We start from the raw sequence: 21,029 nt of genomic DNA on the forward strand, positions 1-21,029 counted from the left end.
GTAAACTGATGTAATAACTTGCCAGACTGTTCCAGCTGTTCTGTTACTTCCAATTACTTACTTACAGTAAACTGATGTAATAACTTACCAGACTGTTCCAGCTGTTCTGTTACTTCCCTTTACTCACAGTAAACTGATGTAATAACTTACCAGACTGTTCCAGCTGTTCTGCTTTTTCCCTTTACTCACTTACAGTAAACTGATGTAATAACTTACCAGACTGTTCCAGCTGTTTGGTTACTTCCAATTACTCACTTACAGTAAACTGATGTAATAACTTACCAGACTGTTCGAGCTGTTCTGTTACTTCCCTTTACTCACTTACAGTAAACTGATGTAATAACTTACCAGACTGTTCCAGCTGTTCTGTTACTTCCCTTTACTCACTTACAGTAAACTGATGTAATAACTTACCAGACTGTTCCAGCTGTTCTGTTACTTCCCTTTACTCACTTATTTATTATGATTATTCATCAAAAATCCGAACGTGTAAATTTTTTTGTGAAAGCACCAATAGTCATCCCCACAATATCGTCACAATATCGATGTCAAGGTCCAAAAATATCATGATATGGACACAACCTGACCCAGAAAAACACCAACACAAAGCCAACTGAGAGAGAAAACATGCAGCTAGATCTGAATAACTACACAAAGGTCTCAGGAACACTTCGTCAGCCACAAAGGAACCAGGAACACTTCGTCAGTTCACCTCATGTACCTGCACACGTGAAGCGAAACAACACGCCGTTTCCCAGACCACAGCAGTACAACACACAGCCCACAACAGTACAACACACAGCCCACAGCAGCACAACACACAGCCCACAGCAGGACAACACACAGCCCACAGCAGGACAACACACAGCCCACAACAGTACAACACACAGCCCACAACAGTACAACACACAGCCCACAGCAGCACAACACACAGCCCACAGCAGCACAACACACAGCCCACAGCCGCACAACACACAGCCCACAACAGTACAACACACAGACAAAAACACATTTAAGAAGTAAAAGAACCCACATATTCAAACCAACACACACATCCAAACCTAAAAAGAAGTCTCATAAAAATCCCTGTCCAAGGGACCAAACTGCAGCCTGGATGACTAGCGGTTAGCTTAGCTTGCCCCGATGCAGCTCCAGGTGAGGCCGTGGTCCCTGGGCCCACGGCGCAGCAGACCAAGCTCTCGCAGCCGATCCAGCGCCAGCTCTCCCAGCTGACAAACCAAGCCAAAATTAGACGCAGACGTGGACAAAGACACTGCATCGACGGTCTGGGTGAGGCCGCCGCAAATGGGCGTTTGCGCCGCCATCTCCCCACAGCTGTACGGGGCGAGGCCGCTGCGAACGTGAATTCGCGCCACCATCTCCAAAGGACCTTTATCAGCCATCAGCGGGCCATGTGCGGAGACACTGTGCAGCTAAGTGCTCTCCAAAGCAGATCTCAAAGATGACAGCAAACCATCCATCCATCCGTCCATCCATCCGTCCATCCACCCATCCGTCCATCCATCCATCCATCTGTCCATCCATTATCCGAACTGCTTATCCGACAACTGCAACCGAACAAACGGGAGCACACAAACACCTGCAAATGCCATTAAAACAGCAGTAGGTAACATGAATATTCCAGTACAAATCCTTCCGCCTCTCTGCTGCCTCGTATCACTCTGCTAAGCCCCGCCCAGCAAATGACTCCGCCTCGCTCTTCAGCCCCTTACACTCGTGTACAACCAGGAAATGTCAACGCGAGACTCGTGAAACGTGTTGTAGTTGGTAATCCATCCATCCATCCATCCATCCATCCATCCATCCACCCATCCATCCACCCATCCACTATGCAAACCTCTTATCCTGCTCTCTGGATCGCGGGGATGCTGGAGCCTATCCCAGCAGTCACTGGGCGGCAGGCCATCCACCTAAAAAACATTTTTTTTCAGCAAATCTCTCAGTTACACTACTATTGTTCATGTGAAGCAGCCATTTCGAGTTGGTCTTGTTCATTTTTAGGGTTACAACCACAAGCGACCGACGGGGCAAGGCAGGCGCGAAATGATCAGTACACGTGCGTCTGCGTTTATAGAACAGCCAATAGGAACGCCTTCTCTTTGGACTGACCCGTGATTGGCTAAAATCTTCCGTCCCGGACTAGATATTCTAAAGCCTGAATACAGAGCCAAGAGGAGGTGCAGAAGTCTAGGTTTCTCTCAGACCACTTGAATTGAACTTGCTTTGAAATACAATTTGTTGTATTGTAGTGTTGTTCTATGTTAAGTACACTGAGAGAGCCACCAAAGCAGACTCAAATTCCATGTATGTGCAAACCTACATGGCCAATACACATGATTCTGATCCTGATTCTGAATATGCTGAAAGATTATTATGGAACTTTTGCCCAATGATGCCAAAAAAAGACAAAAAAACCACCTACCCCAGCATTAAGTCTTGACAGATTTGTATATCCCTGCACTACAATGCTTTGTGTGTGATGTGCTCTAATCCCTGAATCTGTAAAGCACAGTTAGGCATCAATATTGGAATAAGCAGAGCACACAGATGACCACATCAAAACAACCATGAAGTCCCCCCCCCCCCCCCCCCCCGCTTGGATCCCACTGCAAACGCTAATCTCAGTGCTCTTAATCCACTTCAATGCTCCCTTGCAGCGACCTGCCTCCTTACCCAGGACACAGGGCTCTGAGGCCCCCTTCTTAGCATGGAGTAATGCCGTTAAAGCAGATCAGCTCTTACACATCAGACAAAAGGCTGCTTGTAGCATGTGAGACCATCAAGATTTGTAGAATTCTCTTTTTGACGACCACAATAATAAAGTGCTTTTTCCCTTTGATAAACTGCTGAGAAGCAAGGGCAAAATGCATTTCCTGCTCAAAGTTTGCAAGAACAGCTGCACAACACAGTATGATGGGGAACATTTTCAAATGAAGTTGCCCCAAATAACACAAATAGTTAAATGTTGACACAACCAGGTCAATATTTTGAGAAAATGTCAAAAATCTGATTATGCATTCATTATGCAACTCATGTGGGAAGGTGGCCTGGGAACCAAGTGGTCAGAGCTGTTTCCTTTATGGTTGTGAAGAATGGACATATTCTCCATGTTGCGTATTTCTCTCCAGTAGCTAATGCTCGAAAATGTCATCTTGGACCATTAGACACAAGGGAGTGTAAGCATCCCACACTGTGATGCCCACTGAAACACGTGTAAACAATCTAGTGTGTGTACATTCAAGGCAACCCAGGCTGTCTCCGTGTGCGCCAATGCCTGCCCATGCATATGCCTTCTGAGCCACATGTGCGTATGTGGCTTCACTGCGCTTGGCACCTGAATGTGATTTCTGAGATCAGAGTTCATGAGACTGCAGTGGTTTACACACTTAAACTTTGCCTGTATATTTCTGTCATGTGTCTCCCACCGTTGCAGTAATTTAAGTATTAATCGCTCTAAAATGCAAGCACACTGGTTAAAATGATTCTACATCACAGAATTACAATACAATGCAAGTTAAAATGCTCATCTTGCCATCATGGCAAAAGTACTTATCAGATCTTCAAAACCACTTACATTAGCTAGAACCTGTCAGTGGAGCTGTAGCCTGTGTGGATGTGTATTATGTACAAGGGAGTAAACTCAGGTGGATTGTGGGTAACAAGTAGTGAGATCTCACCTGGAGGGGTGCATGCCTCTACGGACGACTGAACCAGCACTGATCTTCTCTTGGAGGGCATGGGCATCTTCCTCTCTTTGTACTTGGCCAACGCTGCTTGGACGGCTTCCGTGTGCAAATCTGAGGAGGAAGACAATCATCCACGCGTTTTAGCTATGATAATGCAAAGCAGCAGGCGGAGGCATTCAAAACGCACAGGAAGCCACAAGACGGATGATTACCGGATCTGAAGCGCTCATCCCTGGCGTTGGCAGCCCGGGACTTGTTGTGTTTGGAACCTGGGAGGGCAGCTTGGGAGGAAGCCTGGATCTTGTTGTCAATTTGGAGAGATGGATCTACACCTGTAGAAAGATGAGTCCAAAAAGACAAGTTGCGAGACTCTGGCGAAGAAGATGGTACAACACAGAAGAGCTACCTCGTCAGGCCAGAACTCTGTGGTCTACACCCATCTACAGGCCAGTGGCCACTCTTGCAAGGATGGCGATGTGCACATGTTTGATAGGGAGTCAAAGAGGCCATCTATGTGAAGAGGGAATGACCATCCCTGAACTGAGGGAGGCCTAAGGGTACATCTGTCACCATCTTACAATGCTGTGATTGCAACTATTCCCCAACGCTCTGTGAATAGTACATGTGGCCATTGCACCTCTAGTTAATGCGCAGAGGAATTTGAATATGAAACCGATCGCTGGTTTCAGTTGTGATGCAACTGTGCAGGTTTCGGTCATCATGCAACTATGCTGATTATAAGGTTGGGGATACCTGCAGTCAACTGAGACTGACGGAGTCATTTAGATGAGTGATGAAATGTTTCTCCCACTAAGCTTTGTGTCCAGATGAACTGACTCAACTTCCTTGAAAGACGAGTGTAGAGGAGTGTTTAAGTGGGGCTTCAAAAACAGAAGGTGTCTGGCTTTAAACCCAGTCAGACCCATTTCTCATGCTTAGAAAGATGGAGTGATGGAACCAGACCTTTGCTCTAACTTCTGATATCAGTGGGCCAGAGGACAATTTGTTTAAGTATCCAGAAGCTACTGGAAATCCCTAATTAGGCAGTTTCCTTCTAACAAAGTTCAAAAGCATTCTACTTAATTTATTCCAACCTCTTATTTGCAGCCTGCAATGACTGACACAAACACACACACACACACACACACACACACACACACACACACACACACACACACACACGACGTGGCGGTCTATTCCTTTGCCTACCAACAAGGGGATTGCCAGTTTGAATCCCCCTGTTACCTCCGGCTTGGTCAGGCGTCCCTACAGACACAATTGGCCGTGTCTGTGGGTGGGAAGCCGGATGTGGGTATGTGTCCTGGTCGCTGCACTAGCGCCTCCTCTGGTTGGTTGGGGCGCCTATTCAGGGGGGAGGGGGAACTGGGGGGAATAGCGTGATCCTCCCACGTGCTACGTCCCCCTGGTGAAACTCCTCACTGTCAGGTGAAAAGAAGAGGCCGGTGACTCCACATGTATGGGAGGAGGCATGTGGTAGTCTGCAGCCCTCCCTGGATCAGCAGAGGAGGTGGAGCAGAGACCGGGACGGCTCAGAAAATAGGATAATTGGCCGAATATAACTGGGGAGAAAAAATCCACATATATGACACGTTACCAATGTCTGAGAAAAAAAGATATTGTCTAATTAATAATTCATCATTGTAACAAACTAAAGATTAACTGCTACTTGCTTAATTACCACATTCTTGTTCTAAAAACAAAGACGTCTAATCTCTGAAACACAATGGAACAGGAAGCCGTCAGAAGAGAGGTACCAACACTGAAGAACAACTCAAACAACCTACAGCTTTATACACAACTATTTCCTGTCAGTGGTGTGTGTGTGTGTGTGTGTGTGTGTGTGTGTGTGTGTGTTTGTGTTTGTGTGTGTGTTGGCTTCAGGCTCAATGGAAACCTATTCAACATCAGGAGTGGACCTCTGAGAACATCACTGAGCTACAGTATGCCGATGATTGTGCCCTGGTAGCTCACACACCAGAAGCCCTACAGAGCACTCTGTCGGCAGTTGTAACTGCATACAGGAGAACGGGACTGATCATCAACACCCAAAAGACAGAGGTAATCTGTCAGTTGACTGCCGGCCTCCCAAACCACCCAACAACCTTCACAGCAGAAGGGCAACAACTGGCCACTGTTCCTGCCTTCAAATATCTGGGAAGCATGCTATCTGACACCTGCACCATAGACGATGAGATTCAGCACCGCCTCAAACAAGCCTCAACATCTTTTGGTCGTCTAAGGAGAAGGGTTTTCCAGAACAGCAACCTCAGTCTCCACACCACAGTGCTTGTTTACAGAGCAGTGTGCATCTCCACACTACTCTATGGATGTGAGGCATGGACCATCTACAGCACCATCTCAGAAGCCTGGAGGCCTTCCATGTAAAATGTCTCCAGAGGATCCTCGGCATTATTTGGGAGGACAGAGTACCACACACAGAGGTGTTGGAGCGGGCAGGCAGCTGCAGCGTGGAGTCTACCCTAAACCACCATCAACTCAGGTGGCTTGGGCATGTTATTCACATGCCCAGCGAACGACTCCCACTAAAGTCCTCTACGGCCAACTACGCCTTGGCCAACGCACTGCTGGTGGGCAGAAGAAGCGGTTCCGAGACCAAATGAAGACCACACTGAAAAGATGTCGGATCAACCCCTCTTCTTTGGAGGAACTTGCTTCCTGCTGCACCACAAGTTGGCGCTCTCACGTCTCAGAGGGAGTGAAGTATATGGAAAACCACCGCACACAACACCGTGTAGTAAAGCGTGCGATGAGGCATGCTCGCAAAGCTACCCCTAACCCCCCCCCCCCAGCACCACTTTTACTTGCCCGGTCTGCAACCACAACTGTGCATCCAGGATCGGACTATTCAGCCACCAAAGGACTGACAAATAGAAGAAGATGGTCATCATCAGACATGATGGACAACCAGCAAACAAGCAAGCGTGTGTGTGTGTGTGTGTGTGTGTGTGTGTGTGTGTGTGTGTGTGTGTGTGTGTGTGTGTGTGTGTGTGTGTGTGTGTGTGTGTGTATAAAAGGGACTAGCAGATTTTAAAAGCTTGCTACTGTAGGTGGCCAGGTGAGAGAACAGTATGGATTTAAAATGGCCACCCATCACATCCTGGTGGTTTCCTTCGTACTAGAAGCCTTCAGAGGTTTACTGCAACACAGCCCCTCAGCTTCTGGTGTCGCAACACTGTTCTGCACACTGAAGAACACATGACAGCAGGGCTGTTCTGCACACTGAAGAACCCATGACAGCAGGGCTGTTCCGCACAATGAAGAACACATGACAGCAGGGCTGTTCTGCACACTGAAGAACCCATGACAGCAGGGCTGTTCTGCACACTGAAGAACCCATGACAGCAGGGCTGTTCCGCACAATGAAGAACACATGACAGCAGGGCTGTTCTGCACACTGAAGAACCCATGACAGCAGGGCTGTTATGCACAATGAAGAACACATGACAGCAAGGCTGTTTTGGACACTGAAGAACACATGACAGCAAGGCTGTTATGCACAATGAAGAACACATGACAGCAAGGCTGTTCTGGACACTGAAGAACACATGACAGTAACGCTGTTCTGCACACTGAAGAACACATGACAGTAACGCTGTTCTGCACACTGAAGAACACATGACAGCAAGGCTGTTCTGCACACTGAAGAACACATGACAGCAAGGCTGTTCTGCACACTGAAGAACACATGACAGCAAGGCTGTTCTGCACACTGAAGAACAGATGACAGCAAGGCTGTTCTGCACACTGAAGAACACATGACAGCAAGGCTGTTCTGCACACTGAAGAACACATGACAGCAAGGCTGTTATGCACACTGAAGAACACATGACAGCAACGCTGTTCTGCACACTGAAGAGCACATGACAGCAAGGCTGTTCTGCACACTGAAGAACAGATGACAGTAACGCTGTTCTGCACACTGAAGAACACATGACATTAGGGCTGTTCTGCACACTGAAGAACAGATGACAGCAAGGCTGTTCTGCACACTGAAGAACACATGACAGCAAGGCTGTTCTGCACACTGAAGAACACATGACAGCAAGGCTGTTCTGCACAATGAAGAACAGATGACAGCAAGGCTGTTCTGCACACTGAAGAACAGATGACAGCAACGCTGTTCTGCACACTGAAGAACATATGACAGCAACGCTGTTCTGCAAACTGAAGAACACATGACAGCAGGGCTGTTCTGCACACTGAAGAACACACGACAGCAACGCTGTTCTGCACACTGAAGAACACATGAGAGCAATGCTGTTCTGCACACTGTAGAACACATGACAGCAAGGCTGTTATGCACACTGAAGAACACATGACAGCAAGGCTGTTCTGCACACTGAAGAACACATAACAGCAAGGCTGTTCTGCACAATGAAGAACAGATGACAGCAAGGCTGTTCTGCACACTGAAGAACATATGACAGCAACGGCTGTTCTGTACACTGAAGAACACATGACAGCAAGGCTGTTCTGCACACTGAAGAACACATGACAGCAACGCTGTTCTGTACACTGAAGAACACATGACAGCAAGGCTGTTCTGCACACTGAAGAACACATGACAGCAACGCTGTTCTGGACACTGAAGAACACATGACAGCAAGGCTGTTCTGCACACTGAAGAACAGATGACAGCAAGGCTGTTCTGCACACTGAAGAACAGATGACAGTAACGCTGTTCTGCAAACTGAAGAACACATGACAGCAACGCTGTTCTGCACACTGAAGAAGACATGACAGCAAGGCTGTTCTGCACACTGAAGAAGAGATGACAGTAACGCTGTTCTGCACACTGAAGAACAGATGACAGTAACGCTGTTCTGCAAACTGAAGAACACATGACAGCGGGGCTGTTCTGCACACTGAAGAACAGATGACAGCAAGGCTGTTCTGCACACTGAAGAACACATGACAGCAAGGCTGTTCTGCACACTGAAGAACACATGACAGCAAGCCTGTTCTGCACACTGAAGAACAGATGACAGTAACGCTGTTCTGCAAACTGAAGAACACATGACAGCAGGGCTGTTCTGCACACTGAAGAACAGATGAGAGCAAGGCTGTTCTGCAAACTGAAGAACACATGACAGCAGGGCTGTTCTGCACACTGAAGAACACATGACAGCAAGGCTGTTCTGCACACTGAATAACACATGACAGCAAGGCTGTTCTGCACACTGAAGAACACATGACAGCAAGGCTGTTCTGCACACTGAAGAACACATGACAGCAGGGCTGTTCTGCACACTGCAGAACACATGACAGCAAGGCTGTTCTGCACACTGAAGAACACATGACAGCAACGCTGTTCTGAACACTGAAGAACACATGACAGCAACGCTGTTCTGCACACTGAAGAACAGATGACAGCAACGCTGTTCTGCACACTGAAGAACACATAACAGCAACGCTGTTCTGGACACTGAAGAACACATGACAGCAACGCTGTTCTGCACACTGAAGAACAGATGACAGCAACGCTGTTCTGCACACTGAAGAACACATGACAGCAGGGCTGTTCTGCACACTGAAGAACACATAACAGCAACGCTGTTCTGGACACTGAAGAACACATGACAGCAACGCTGTTCAACACACTAAAGAACAGATGACAGTAACGCTGTTCTGCACACTGAAGAACAGATGACAGCAACGCTGTTCTGCACACTGAAGAACACATGACAGCAGGGCTGTTCTGCACACTGAAGAACACATGACAGCAACGCTGTTCTGCACACTGAAGAACACATGACAGCAACGCTGTTCTGCACACTGAAGAACAGATGACAGCAACGCTGTTCTGCACACTGAAGAACACATGACAGCAAGGCTGTTCTGCACACTGAAGAAGAGATGACAGTAACGCTGTTCTACACACTAAAGAACAGATGACAGTAACGCTGTTCTGCCCACTGAAGAACACATGACAGCAGGGCTGTTCTGCACACTGAAGAACAGATGACAGCAAGGCTGTTCTGCACACTGAAGAACACATGACAGCAAGGCTGTTCTGCACACTGAAGAACACATGACAGCAAGGCTGTTCTGCACACTGAAGAACACATGACAGCAACGCTGTTCTGCACACTGAATAACACATGACAGCAACGCTGTTCTGGACACTGAAGAACACATGACAGCAATGCTGTTCTGCACACTGAAGAACACATGACAGCAACGCTGTTCTGCACACTGAATAACACATGACAGCAACGCTGTTCTGCACACTGAAGAACAGATGACAGTAACGCTGTTCTACACACTGAAGAACACAAGACAGCAGGGCTGTTCTGCACACTGAAGAACACATGACAGCAAGGCTGTTCTGCACACTGAAGAACACATGACAGCAACGCTGTTCTACACACTGAAGAACACATGACAGCAATGCTGTTCTGCACACTGAAGAACACATGACAGCAACGCTGTTCTGCACACTGAATAACACATGACAGCAAAGCTGTTCTGCGCACTGAAGAACAGATGACAGTAACGCTGTTCTACACACTGAAGAACACATGACAGCAGGGCTGTTCTGCACACTGAAGAACACATGACAGCAAGGCTGTTCTGCACACTGAAGAACACATGACAGTAACGCTGTTCTACACACTGAAGAAGAGATGACAGCAAGGCTGTTCTGCACACTGAAGAACACATGACATCAACGCTGTTCTGCACACTGAAGAACACATGACAGCAACGCTGTTCTACACACTGAAGAACAGATGAAAGGAACACTGTTCTGCACACTGAAGAACACATGACAGCAAGGCTGTTCTGCACACTGAAGAACAGATGACAGCAACGCTGTTCTGCACACTGAAGAACACATGACAGCAAGGCTGTTCTGCACACTTAAGAACAGATGACAGCAACGCTGTTCTACACACTGAAGAAGAGATGACAGTAACGCTGTTCTGCACACTGAAGAACAGATGACAGCAACGCTGTTCTACACACTGAAGAAGAGATGACAGTAACGCTGTTCTGCACACTGAAGAACACATGACAGCAGGGCTGTTCTGCACACTGAAGAACAGATGACAGCAAGGCTGTTCTGCACACTGAAGAACACATGACAGCAAGGGCTGTTCTGCACACTGAAGAACACATGACAGCAAGGCTGTTATGCACACTGAAGAACACATGACAGCAAGGCTGTTCTGGACACTGAAGAACACATGACAATAAGGCTGTTATGCACACTGAAGAACACATGACAGCAAGGGCTGTTCTGCACACTGAAGAACACATGACAGCAACGCTGTTCTGTACACTGAAGAACACATGACAGCAAGGCTGTTCTGCACACGGAAGAACACATGACAGCAACGCTGTTCTGGACACTGAAGAACACATGACAGCAAGGCTGTTCTGCACACTGAAGAACAGATGACAGCAACGCTGTTCTGCACACTGAAGAACAGATGACAGCAAGGCTGTTCTGCACACTGAAGAACAGATGACAGCAAGGCTGTTATGCACACTGAAGAAGACATGACAGTAACGCTGTTCTGCACACTGAAGAACAGATGACAGTAACGCTGTTCTGCAAACTGAAGAACACATGACAGCGGGGCTGTTCTGCACACTGAAGAACAGATGACAGCAAGGCTGTTCTGCACACTGAAGAACACATGACAGCAAGGCTGTTCTGCACACTGAAGAACACATGACAGCAACGCTGTTCTGCACACTGAAGAACAGATGACAGTAACGCTGTTCTGCAAACTGAAGAACACATGACAGCAGGGCTGTTCTGCACACTGAAGAACAGATGACAGCAAGGCTGTTCTGCAAACTGAAGAGCACATGACAGAGGGGTTGTTCTGCACACTGAAGAACACATGACAGCAAGGCTGTTCTGCACACTGAAGAACACATGACAGCAAGGCTGTTCTACACACTGAAGAACAGATGAAAGGAACACTGTTCTGCACACTGAAGAACACATGACAGCAAGGCTGTTCTGCACACTGAAGAACAGATGACAGCAACGCTGTTCTGCACACTGAAGAACACATGACAACAAGGCTGTTCTGCACACTGAAGAACAGATGACAGCAACGCTGTTCTACACACTGAAGAAGAGATGACAGTAACGCTGTTCTGCACACTGAAGAACAGATGACAGCAACGCTGTTCTACACACTGAAGAAGAGATGACAGTAACGCTGTTCTGCACACTGAAGAACACATGACAGCAACGCTGTTCTGCAAACTGAAGAACACATGACAGCAGGGCTGTTCTGCACACTGAAGAACAGATGACAGCAAGGCTGTTCTGGACACTGAAGAACACATGACAGCAACGCTGTTCTGCACACTGAAGAACAGATGACAGCAAGGCTGTTCTGCACACTGAAGAACACATGACAGCAATGCTGTTCTGCACACTGAAGAACAGATGACAGCAACGCTGTTCTGCACACTGAAGAACACATGACAGCAAGGCTGTTCTGCACACTGAAGAAGAGATGACAGTAACGCTGTTCTACACACTAAAGAACAGATGACAGTAACGCTGTTCTGCACACTGAAGAACACATGACAGCAGGGCTGTTCTGCACACTGAAGAACAGATGACAGCAAGGCTGTTCTGCACACTGAAGAAGACATGACAGTAACGCTGTTCTGCACACTGAAGAACACATGACAGCAAGGCTGTTCTGCACACTGAAGAACACATGACAGCAACGCTGTTCTGCACACTGAATAACACATGACAGCAACGCTGTTCTGGACACTGAAGAACACATGACAGCAAGCATGTTCTACACACTGAAGAACACATGACAGCAATGCTGTTCTGCACACTGAAGAACACATGACAGCAACGCTGTTCTACACACTGAAGAACACATGACAGCAGGGCTGTTCTGCACACTGAAGAACACATGACAGCAAGGCTGTTCTGCACACTGAAGAACACATGACAGCAACGCTGTTCTACACACTGAAGAACACATGACAGCAATGCTGTTCTGCCCACTGAAGAACACATGACAGCAACGCTGTTCTGCACACTGAATAACACATGACAGCAACGCTGTTCTGCACACTGAAGAACAGATGCCAGTAACGCTGTTCTACACACTGAAGAACACATGACAGCAGGGCTGTTCTGCACACTGAAGAACACATGACAGCAAGGCTGTTCTGCACACTGAAGAACACATGACAGTAACGCTGTTCTACACACTGAAGAAGAGATGACAGCAAGGCTGTTCTGCACACTGAAGAACACATGACATCAACGCTGTTCTGCACACTGAAGAACACATGACAGCAACGCTGTTCTACACACTGAAGAACAGATGAAAGGAACACTGTTCTGCACACTGAAGAACACATGACAGCAAGGCTGTTCTGCACACTGAAGAACAGATGACAGCAACGCTGTTCTGCACACTGAAGAACACATGACAGCAAGGCTGTTCTGCACACTTAAGAACAGATGACAGCAACGCTGTTCTACACACTGAAGAAGAGATGACAGTAACGCTGTTCTGCACACTGAAGAACAGATGACAGCAACGCTGTTCTACACACTGAAGAAGAGATGACAGTAACGCTGTTCTGCACACTGAAGAACACATGACAGCAGGGCTGTTCTGCACACTGAAGAACAGATGACAGCAAGGCTGTTCTGCACACTGAAGAACACATGACAGCAAGGGCTGTTCTGCACACTGAAGAACACATGACAGCAAGGCTGTTATGCACACTGAAGAACACATGACAGCAAGGCTGTTCTGGACACTGAAGAACACATGACAATAAGGCTGTTATGCACACTGAAGAACACATGACAGCAAGGGCTGTTCTGCACACTGAAGAACACATGACAGCAACGCTGTTCTGTACACTGAAGAACACATGACAGCAAGGCTGTTCTGCACACGGAAGAACACATGACAGCAACGCTGTTCTGGACACTGAAGAACACATGACAGCAAGGCTGTTCTGCACACTGAAGAACAGATGACAGCAACGCTGTTCTGCACACTGAAGAACAGATGACAGCAAGGCTGTTCTGCACACTGAAGAACAGATGACAGCAAGGCTGTTATGCACACTGAAGAAGACATGACAGTAACGCTGTTCTGCACACTGAAGAACAGATGACAGTAACGCTGTTCTGCAAACTGAAGAACACATGACAGCGGGGCTGTTCTGCACACTGAAGAACAGATGACAGCAAGGCTGTTCTGCACACTGAAGAACACATGACAGCAAGGCTGTTCTGCACACTGAAGAACACATGACAGCAACGCTGTTCTGCACACTGAAGAACAGATGACAGTAACGCTGTTCTGCAAACTGAAGAACACATGACAGCAAGGCTGTTCTGCAAACTGAAGAACACATAACAGCAGGGCTGTTCTGCACACTGAAGAACACATGACAGCAAGGCTGTTCTGCAAACTGAAGAACACATGACAGCAAGGCTGTTCTACACACTGAAGAACAGATGAAAGGAACACTGTTCTGCACACTGAAGAACACATGACAGCAAGGCTGTTCTGCACACTGAAGAACAGATGAAAGGAACACTGTTCTGCACACTGAAGAACACATGACAGCAAGGCTGTTCTGCACACTGAAGAACACATGACAGCAGGGCTGTTCTGCACACTGAAGAACACATGACAGCAAGGCTGTTCTACACACTGAAGAACAGATGAAAGGAACACTGTTCTGCACACTGAAGAACACATGACAGCAAGGCTGTTTTGCACACTGAAGAACAGATGACAGCAACGCTGTTCTGCACACTGAAGAACACATGACAACAAGGCTGTTCTGCACACTGAAGAACAGATGACAGCAACGCTGTTCTACACACTGAAGAAGAGATGACAGTAACGCTGTTCTGCACACTGACGAACAGATGACAGCAACGCTGTTCTATACACTGAAGAAGAGATGACAGTAACGCTGTTCTGCACACTGAAGAACACATGACAGGAACGCTGTTCTGCAAACTGAAGAACACATGACAGCAAGGCTGTTATGCACACTGAAGAACACATGACAGCAAGGCTGTTCTGGACACTGAAGAACACATGACAATAAGGCTGTTATGCACACTGAAGAACACATGACAGCAAGGGCTGTTCTGCACACTGAAGAACACATGACAGCAACGCTGTTCTGTACACTGAAGAACACATGACAGAAAGGCTGTTCTGCACACGGAAGAACACATGACAGCAACGCTGTTCTGGACACTGAAGAACACATGACAGCAAGGCTGTTCTGCACACTGAAGAACAGATGACAGCAACGCTGTTCTGCACACTGAAGAACAGATGACAGCAAGGCTGTTCTGCACACTGAAGAACAGATGACAGCAAGGCTGTTATGCACACTGAAGAAGACATGACAGTAACGCTGTTCTGCACACTGAAGAACAGATGACAGTAACGCTGTTCTGCAAACTGAAGAACACATGACAGCGGGGCTGTTCTGCACACTGAAGAACAGATGACAGCAAGGCTGTTCTGCACACTGAAGAACACATGACAGCAAGGCTGTTCTGCACACTGAAGAACACATGACAGCAAGGCTGTTCTGCACACTGAAGAACAGATGACAGTAACGCTGTTCTGCAAACTGAAGAACACATGACAGCAGGGCTGTTCTGCACAATGAAGAACAGATGACAGCAAGGCTGTTCTGCAAACTGAAGAACACATGACAGCAGGGCTGTTCTGCACACTGAAGAACACATGACAGCAAGGCTGTTCTGCACACTGAAGAACACATGACAGCAAGGCTGTTCTGCACACTGAAGAACACATGACAGCAGGGCTGTTCTGCACACTGCAGAACACATGACAGCAAGGCTGTTCTGCACACTGAAGAACACATGACAGCAACGCTGTTCTGCACACTGAAGAACACATGACAGCAACGCTGTTCTGGACACTGAAGAACACATGACAGCAGCGCTGTTCTGCACACTGAAGAACACATGACAGCAAGGCTGTTCTGCACACTGAAGAACACATGACAGCAACGCTGTTCTGGACACTGAAGAACACATGACAGCAACGCTGTTCTGCACACTGAAGAACAGATGACAGCAACGCTGTTCTGCACACTGAAGAACACATGACAGCAGGGCTGTTCTGCACACTGAAGAACACATGACAGCAACGCTGTTCTGCACACTGAAGAACACATGACAGCAAGGCTGTTATGCACACTGAAGAACACATGACAGCAAGGCTGTTATGCACACTGAAGAACACATAACAGCAAGGCTGTTCTGCACAATGAAGAACACATGACATCAAGGTTGTTCTGCACACTGAAGAACACACGACAACAACGCTGTTCTGCACACTGAAGAACACACGACAGCAACGATGTTCTGCACACTGAAGAACACATGACAGCAAGGCTGGTCTGCACACTGAAGAACACAAGACAGCAAGGCTGTTCTGCACACTGAAGAACACATGACAGCAAGGCTGTTCTGCACACTGAAGGCTAGATGACAGAAACGCTGTTCTGCAAACAGAAGAACACATGACAGCAGGGGTGTTCTGCACACTGAAGAACAGATGACAGCAAGGCTGTTCTGCAAACTGAAGAACACATGACAGCAGGGCTGTTCTGCACACTGAAGAACACATGACAGCAAGGCTGTTCTGCACACTGAAGAACACATGACAGCAAGGCTGTTCTGCACACTGAAGAACACATGACAGCAGGGCTGTTCTGCACACTGCAGAACACATGACAGCAAGGCTGTTCTGCACACTGAAGAACACATGACAGCAAGGCTGTTCTGCACACTGAAGAACACATGACAGCAACGCTGTTCTGGACACTGAAGAACACATGACAGCAGCGCTGTTCTGCACACTGAAGAACAGATGACAGCAACGCTGTTCTGCACACTGAAGAACACATGACAGCAGGGCTGTTCTGCACACTGAAGAACACATGAAAGCAAGGCTGTTCTGCACACTGAAGAACACATGACAGCAACACTGTTCTGGACACTGAAGAACAAATAACAGCAACGCTGTTCTGGACACTGAAGAACACATGACAGCAACGCTGTTCTGCACACTGAAGAACAGATGACAGCAAGGCTGTTCTACACACTGAAGAACATATGACAGCAACGCTGTTCTGCACACTGACGAACACATGACAGCAACGCTGTTCTGCACACTGAAGAACAGATGACAGCAACGCTGTTCTGCACACTGAAGAACAGATGACAGTAACGCTGTTCTACACACTGAAGAACACATGACAGCAAGGCTGTTCTGCACACTGAAGAACATATGACAGCAAGGCTGTTCTGCACACTGAAGAACACATGACAGCAACGCTGTTCTGGACACTGAAGAACACATGACAGCAAAGCTGTTCTGTACACTGAAGAACACATGACAGCAAGGCTGTTCTACACACTGAAGAACACATGACAGCAATGCTGTTCTGCACACTGAAGAACACATGACAGCAACGCTGTTCTGCACACTGAAGAACACATGACAGCAACGCTGTTCTGCACACTGAAGAACACATGACAGCAAGGCTGTTCTGCACACTGAAGAACACATGACAGCAATGCTGTTCTGCACACTGAAGAACACATGACAGCAACGCTGTTCTGCACACTGAAGAACAAATGACAGCAACGCTGTTCTGCACACTGAAGAACACATGACAGCAACGCTGTTCTGCAAACTGAAGAACACATGACAGCAGGGCTGTTCTGCACACTGAAGAACACATGACAGCAACGCTGTTCTGCACACTGAAGAACAGATGACAGCAAGGCTGTTCTGCACACTGAAGAACAGATGACAGCAAGGCTGTTCTGCACACTCAAGAACACATGACAGCAACGCTGTTCCACACACTGAAGAACTGATGTATAAAAGGGACTAGCAGATTTTAAAAGCTTGCTACTGTGGGTGGCCAGGTGAGAGAACAGTATGGATTTAAAATGGCCACCCATCACATACTGGTGGTTTCCTTCGTACTGGAAGCCTTCAGAGGTTTACTGCAACACAGCCCCTCAGCTTCTGGTGTCGCCACACTGTTCCGCACACTGAAGAACACATGACAGCAAGGCTGTTCTGCACACTGAAGAACACATGACAGCAAGGCTGTTCCGCACAATGAAGAACACACGACAGCAAGGCTGTTCCTCACAATGAAGAACACATGACAGCAAGGCTGTTCTGCACACTGAAGAACACATGACAGCAACGCTGTTCTGCACACTGAAGAACACATGACAGCAAGGTTGTTCTGCACACTGAAGAACACATGACAGCAAGGCTGTTCTGCACACTGAAGAACACATGACAGCAAGGCTGTTCTGCACACTGAAAAACACATGACAGCAAGGCTGTTATGCACACTGAAGAACACATAACAGCAAGGCTGTTCTGCACAATGAAGAACACATGACATCAAGGTTGTTCTGCACACTGAAGAACACATGACAGCAAGGCTGTTCTGCACACTGAAGAACACATAACAGCAACGCTGTTCTGGACACTGAAGAACACATGACAGCAACGCTGTCCCGCACAATGAAGAAAACATGACAGCAAGGGCTGTTCTGCACACTGAAGAACACATGACAGCAAGGCTGTTCTGCACAATGAAGAACACATGACAGCAAGGCTGTTCTGCACAATGAAGAACACCTGACAGCAAGGCTGTTCTGCACACTGAAGAACAGATGACAGCAACGCTGTTCTGCACACTGAAGAACAGATGACAGTAACGCTGTTCTGCACACTGAAGAACACATGACAGCAGGGCTGTTCTGCACACTGAAGAACACATGACAGCAAGGCTGTTCTGCACACTGAAGAACACATGACAGTAACGCTGTTCTGCACACTGAAGAACACATGATAGCAAGGCTGTTATGCACACTGAAGAACACATGACAGCAAGGCTGTTCTACACACTGAAGAACACAAGACAGCAATGCTGTTCTGCACACTGAAGAACAGATGACAGCAACGCTGTTCTGCACACTGAAGAACAGATGACAGCAACGCTGTTCTGCACACTGAAGAACACATGACAGCAAGGCTGCTCTGCACACTGAAGAACAGATGACAGCAACGCTGTTCTACACACTGAAGAAGAGATGACAGTAACGCTGTTCTGCACACTGAAGAACAGATGACAGCAACGCTGTTCTACACACTGAAGAAGAGATGACAGTAACGCTGTTCTGCACACTGAAGAACACATGACAGCAACGCTGTTCTGCAAACTGAAGAACACATGACAGCAGGGCTGTTCTGCACACTGAAGAACAGATGACAGCAAGGCTGTTCTGCACACTGAAGAACACATGACAGCAAGGGCTGTTCTGCACACTGAAGAACACATGACAGCAAGGCTGTTATGCACACTGAAGAACACATGACAGCAACGCTGTTCTGCACACTGAAGAACACATGACAGCAAGGCTGTTCTGCACACTGAAGAACAGATGACAGCAACGCTGTTCTGGACACTGAAGAACAAATGACAGCAACGCTGTTCTGCACACTGAAGAACAGATGACAGCAAGGCTGTTATGCACACTGAAGAACACATGACAGCAACACTGTTCTGCACACTGAAGAACACATGACAGCAAGGCTGTTCTGCACACTGAAGAACAGATGACAGCAACGCTGTTCTGCACACTGAAGAACACATGATAGCAATGCTGTTCTGAACACTGAAGAACACATGACCGCACGCTGTTCTACACACTGAAGAACACATGACAGCAATGCTGTTCTGCACACTGAAGAACACATGACAGCAACGCTGTTCTGCACACTGAAGAACACATGATAGCAATGCTGTTCTGAACACTGAAGAACACATGACCGCACGCTGTTCTACACACTGAAGAACACATGACAGCAATGCTGTTCTGCACACTGAAGAACACATGACAGCAACGCTGTTCTGCACACTGAAGAACACATGACAGCAACGCTGTTCTGCACACTGAAGAACAGATGACAGTAACGCTGTTCTACACACTGAAGAACACATGACAGCAACGCTGTTCTGCACACTGAAGAACACATGACAACAAGGCTGTTCTGCACACTGACGAACACATGACAGCAACGCTGTTCTGCACACTGAAGAACACATGATAGCAAGGCTGTTATGCACACTGAAGAACACATGACAGCAAGGCTGTTCTACACACTGAAGAACACAAGACAGCAATGCTGTTCTGCACACTGAAGAACACATGACAGCAAGGCTGTTCTGCACACTGCAGAACACATGACAGCAAGGCTGTTCTGCACACTGAAGAACACATGAGAGCAACGCTGTTCTGCACACTGAAGAACACATGACAGCAACGCTGTTCTGGACACTGAAGAACACATGACAGCAACGCTGTTCTGCACACTGAAGAACAGATGACAGCAACGCTGTTCTGCACACTGAAGAACACATGACAGCAGGGCTGTTCTGCACACTGAAGAACACATGACAGCAAGGCTGTTCTGCACACTGAAGAACACATGACAGCAACGCTGTTCTGGACACTGAAGAACACATAACAGCAACGCTGTTCTGGACACTGAAGAACACATGACAGCAACGCTGTTCTGCACACTGAAGAACAGATGACAGCAAGGCTGTTCTACACACTGAAGAACACATGACAGCAATGATGTTCTGCACACTGAAGAACACATGACAGCAACGCTGTTCTGCACACTGAAGAACACATGACAGCAACGCTGTTCTGCACACTGAAGAACATTTGACAGCAACGCTGTTCTGCACACTGAAGAACAGATGACAGTAACGCTGTTCTACACACTGAAGAACATTTGACAGCAGGGCTGTTCTGCACACTGAAGAACAGGTGACAGCAAGGCTGTTCTGCACACTGAAGAGCACATGACAGCAAGGCTGTTCTGCACACTGAAGAACACATGACAGCAAGGCTGTTCCGCACAATGAAGAACACACGACAGCAAGGCTGTTCTGCAAAACGAAGAACACATGACAGCAAGGCTGTTCTGCACACTGAAGAACACATGACAGCAAGGCTGTTCTGCACACTGAAGAACACATGACAGCAAGGCTGTTCTGCACACTGAAGGCTAGATGACAGTAACGCTGTTCTGCAAACTGAAGAACACATGACAGCAGGGCTGTTCTGCACACTGAAGAACAGATGACAGCAAGGCTGTTCTGCAAACTGAAGAACACATGACAGCAGGGCTGTTCTGCACACTG

General features: G+C 47.5%; 1 protein-coding gene across 2 annotated transcripts in view; it reads right to left on the minus strand.

Moving 5' to 3' along the window:
- Positions 1 to 21,029, minus strand: part of dip2a (disco-interacting protein 2 homolog A) — a 427,030-nt gene that overhangs the window by 177,088 nt on the left and 228,913 nt on the right. For both annotated transcript variants that reach the window (XM_056290056.1, XM_056290055.1), the window contains exons 3-4: positions 3,920 to 4,039; positions 3,699 to 3,818 (exon numbers count right to left, since the gene is read on the minus strand). In XM_056290056.1, coding sequence (XP_056146031.1) covers positions 3,699 to 3,818; positions 3,920 to 4,039 — 240 coding nt within the window. The remainder of the gene's footprint in view (positions 1 to 3,698; positions 3,819 to 3,919; positions 4,040 to 21,029) is intronic.

Source organism: Lampris incognitus, chromosome 11 (genome assembly GCF_029633865.1).
Source record: "Lampris incognitus isolate fLamInc1 chromosome 11, fLamInc1.hap2, whole genome shotgun sequence".
Lineage (NCBI taxonomy): Eukaryota > Metazoa > Chordata > Actinopteri > Lampriformes > Lampridae > Lampris > Lampris incognitus.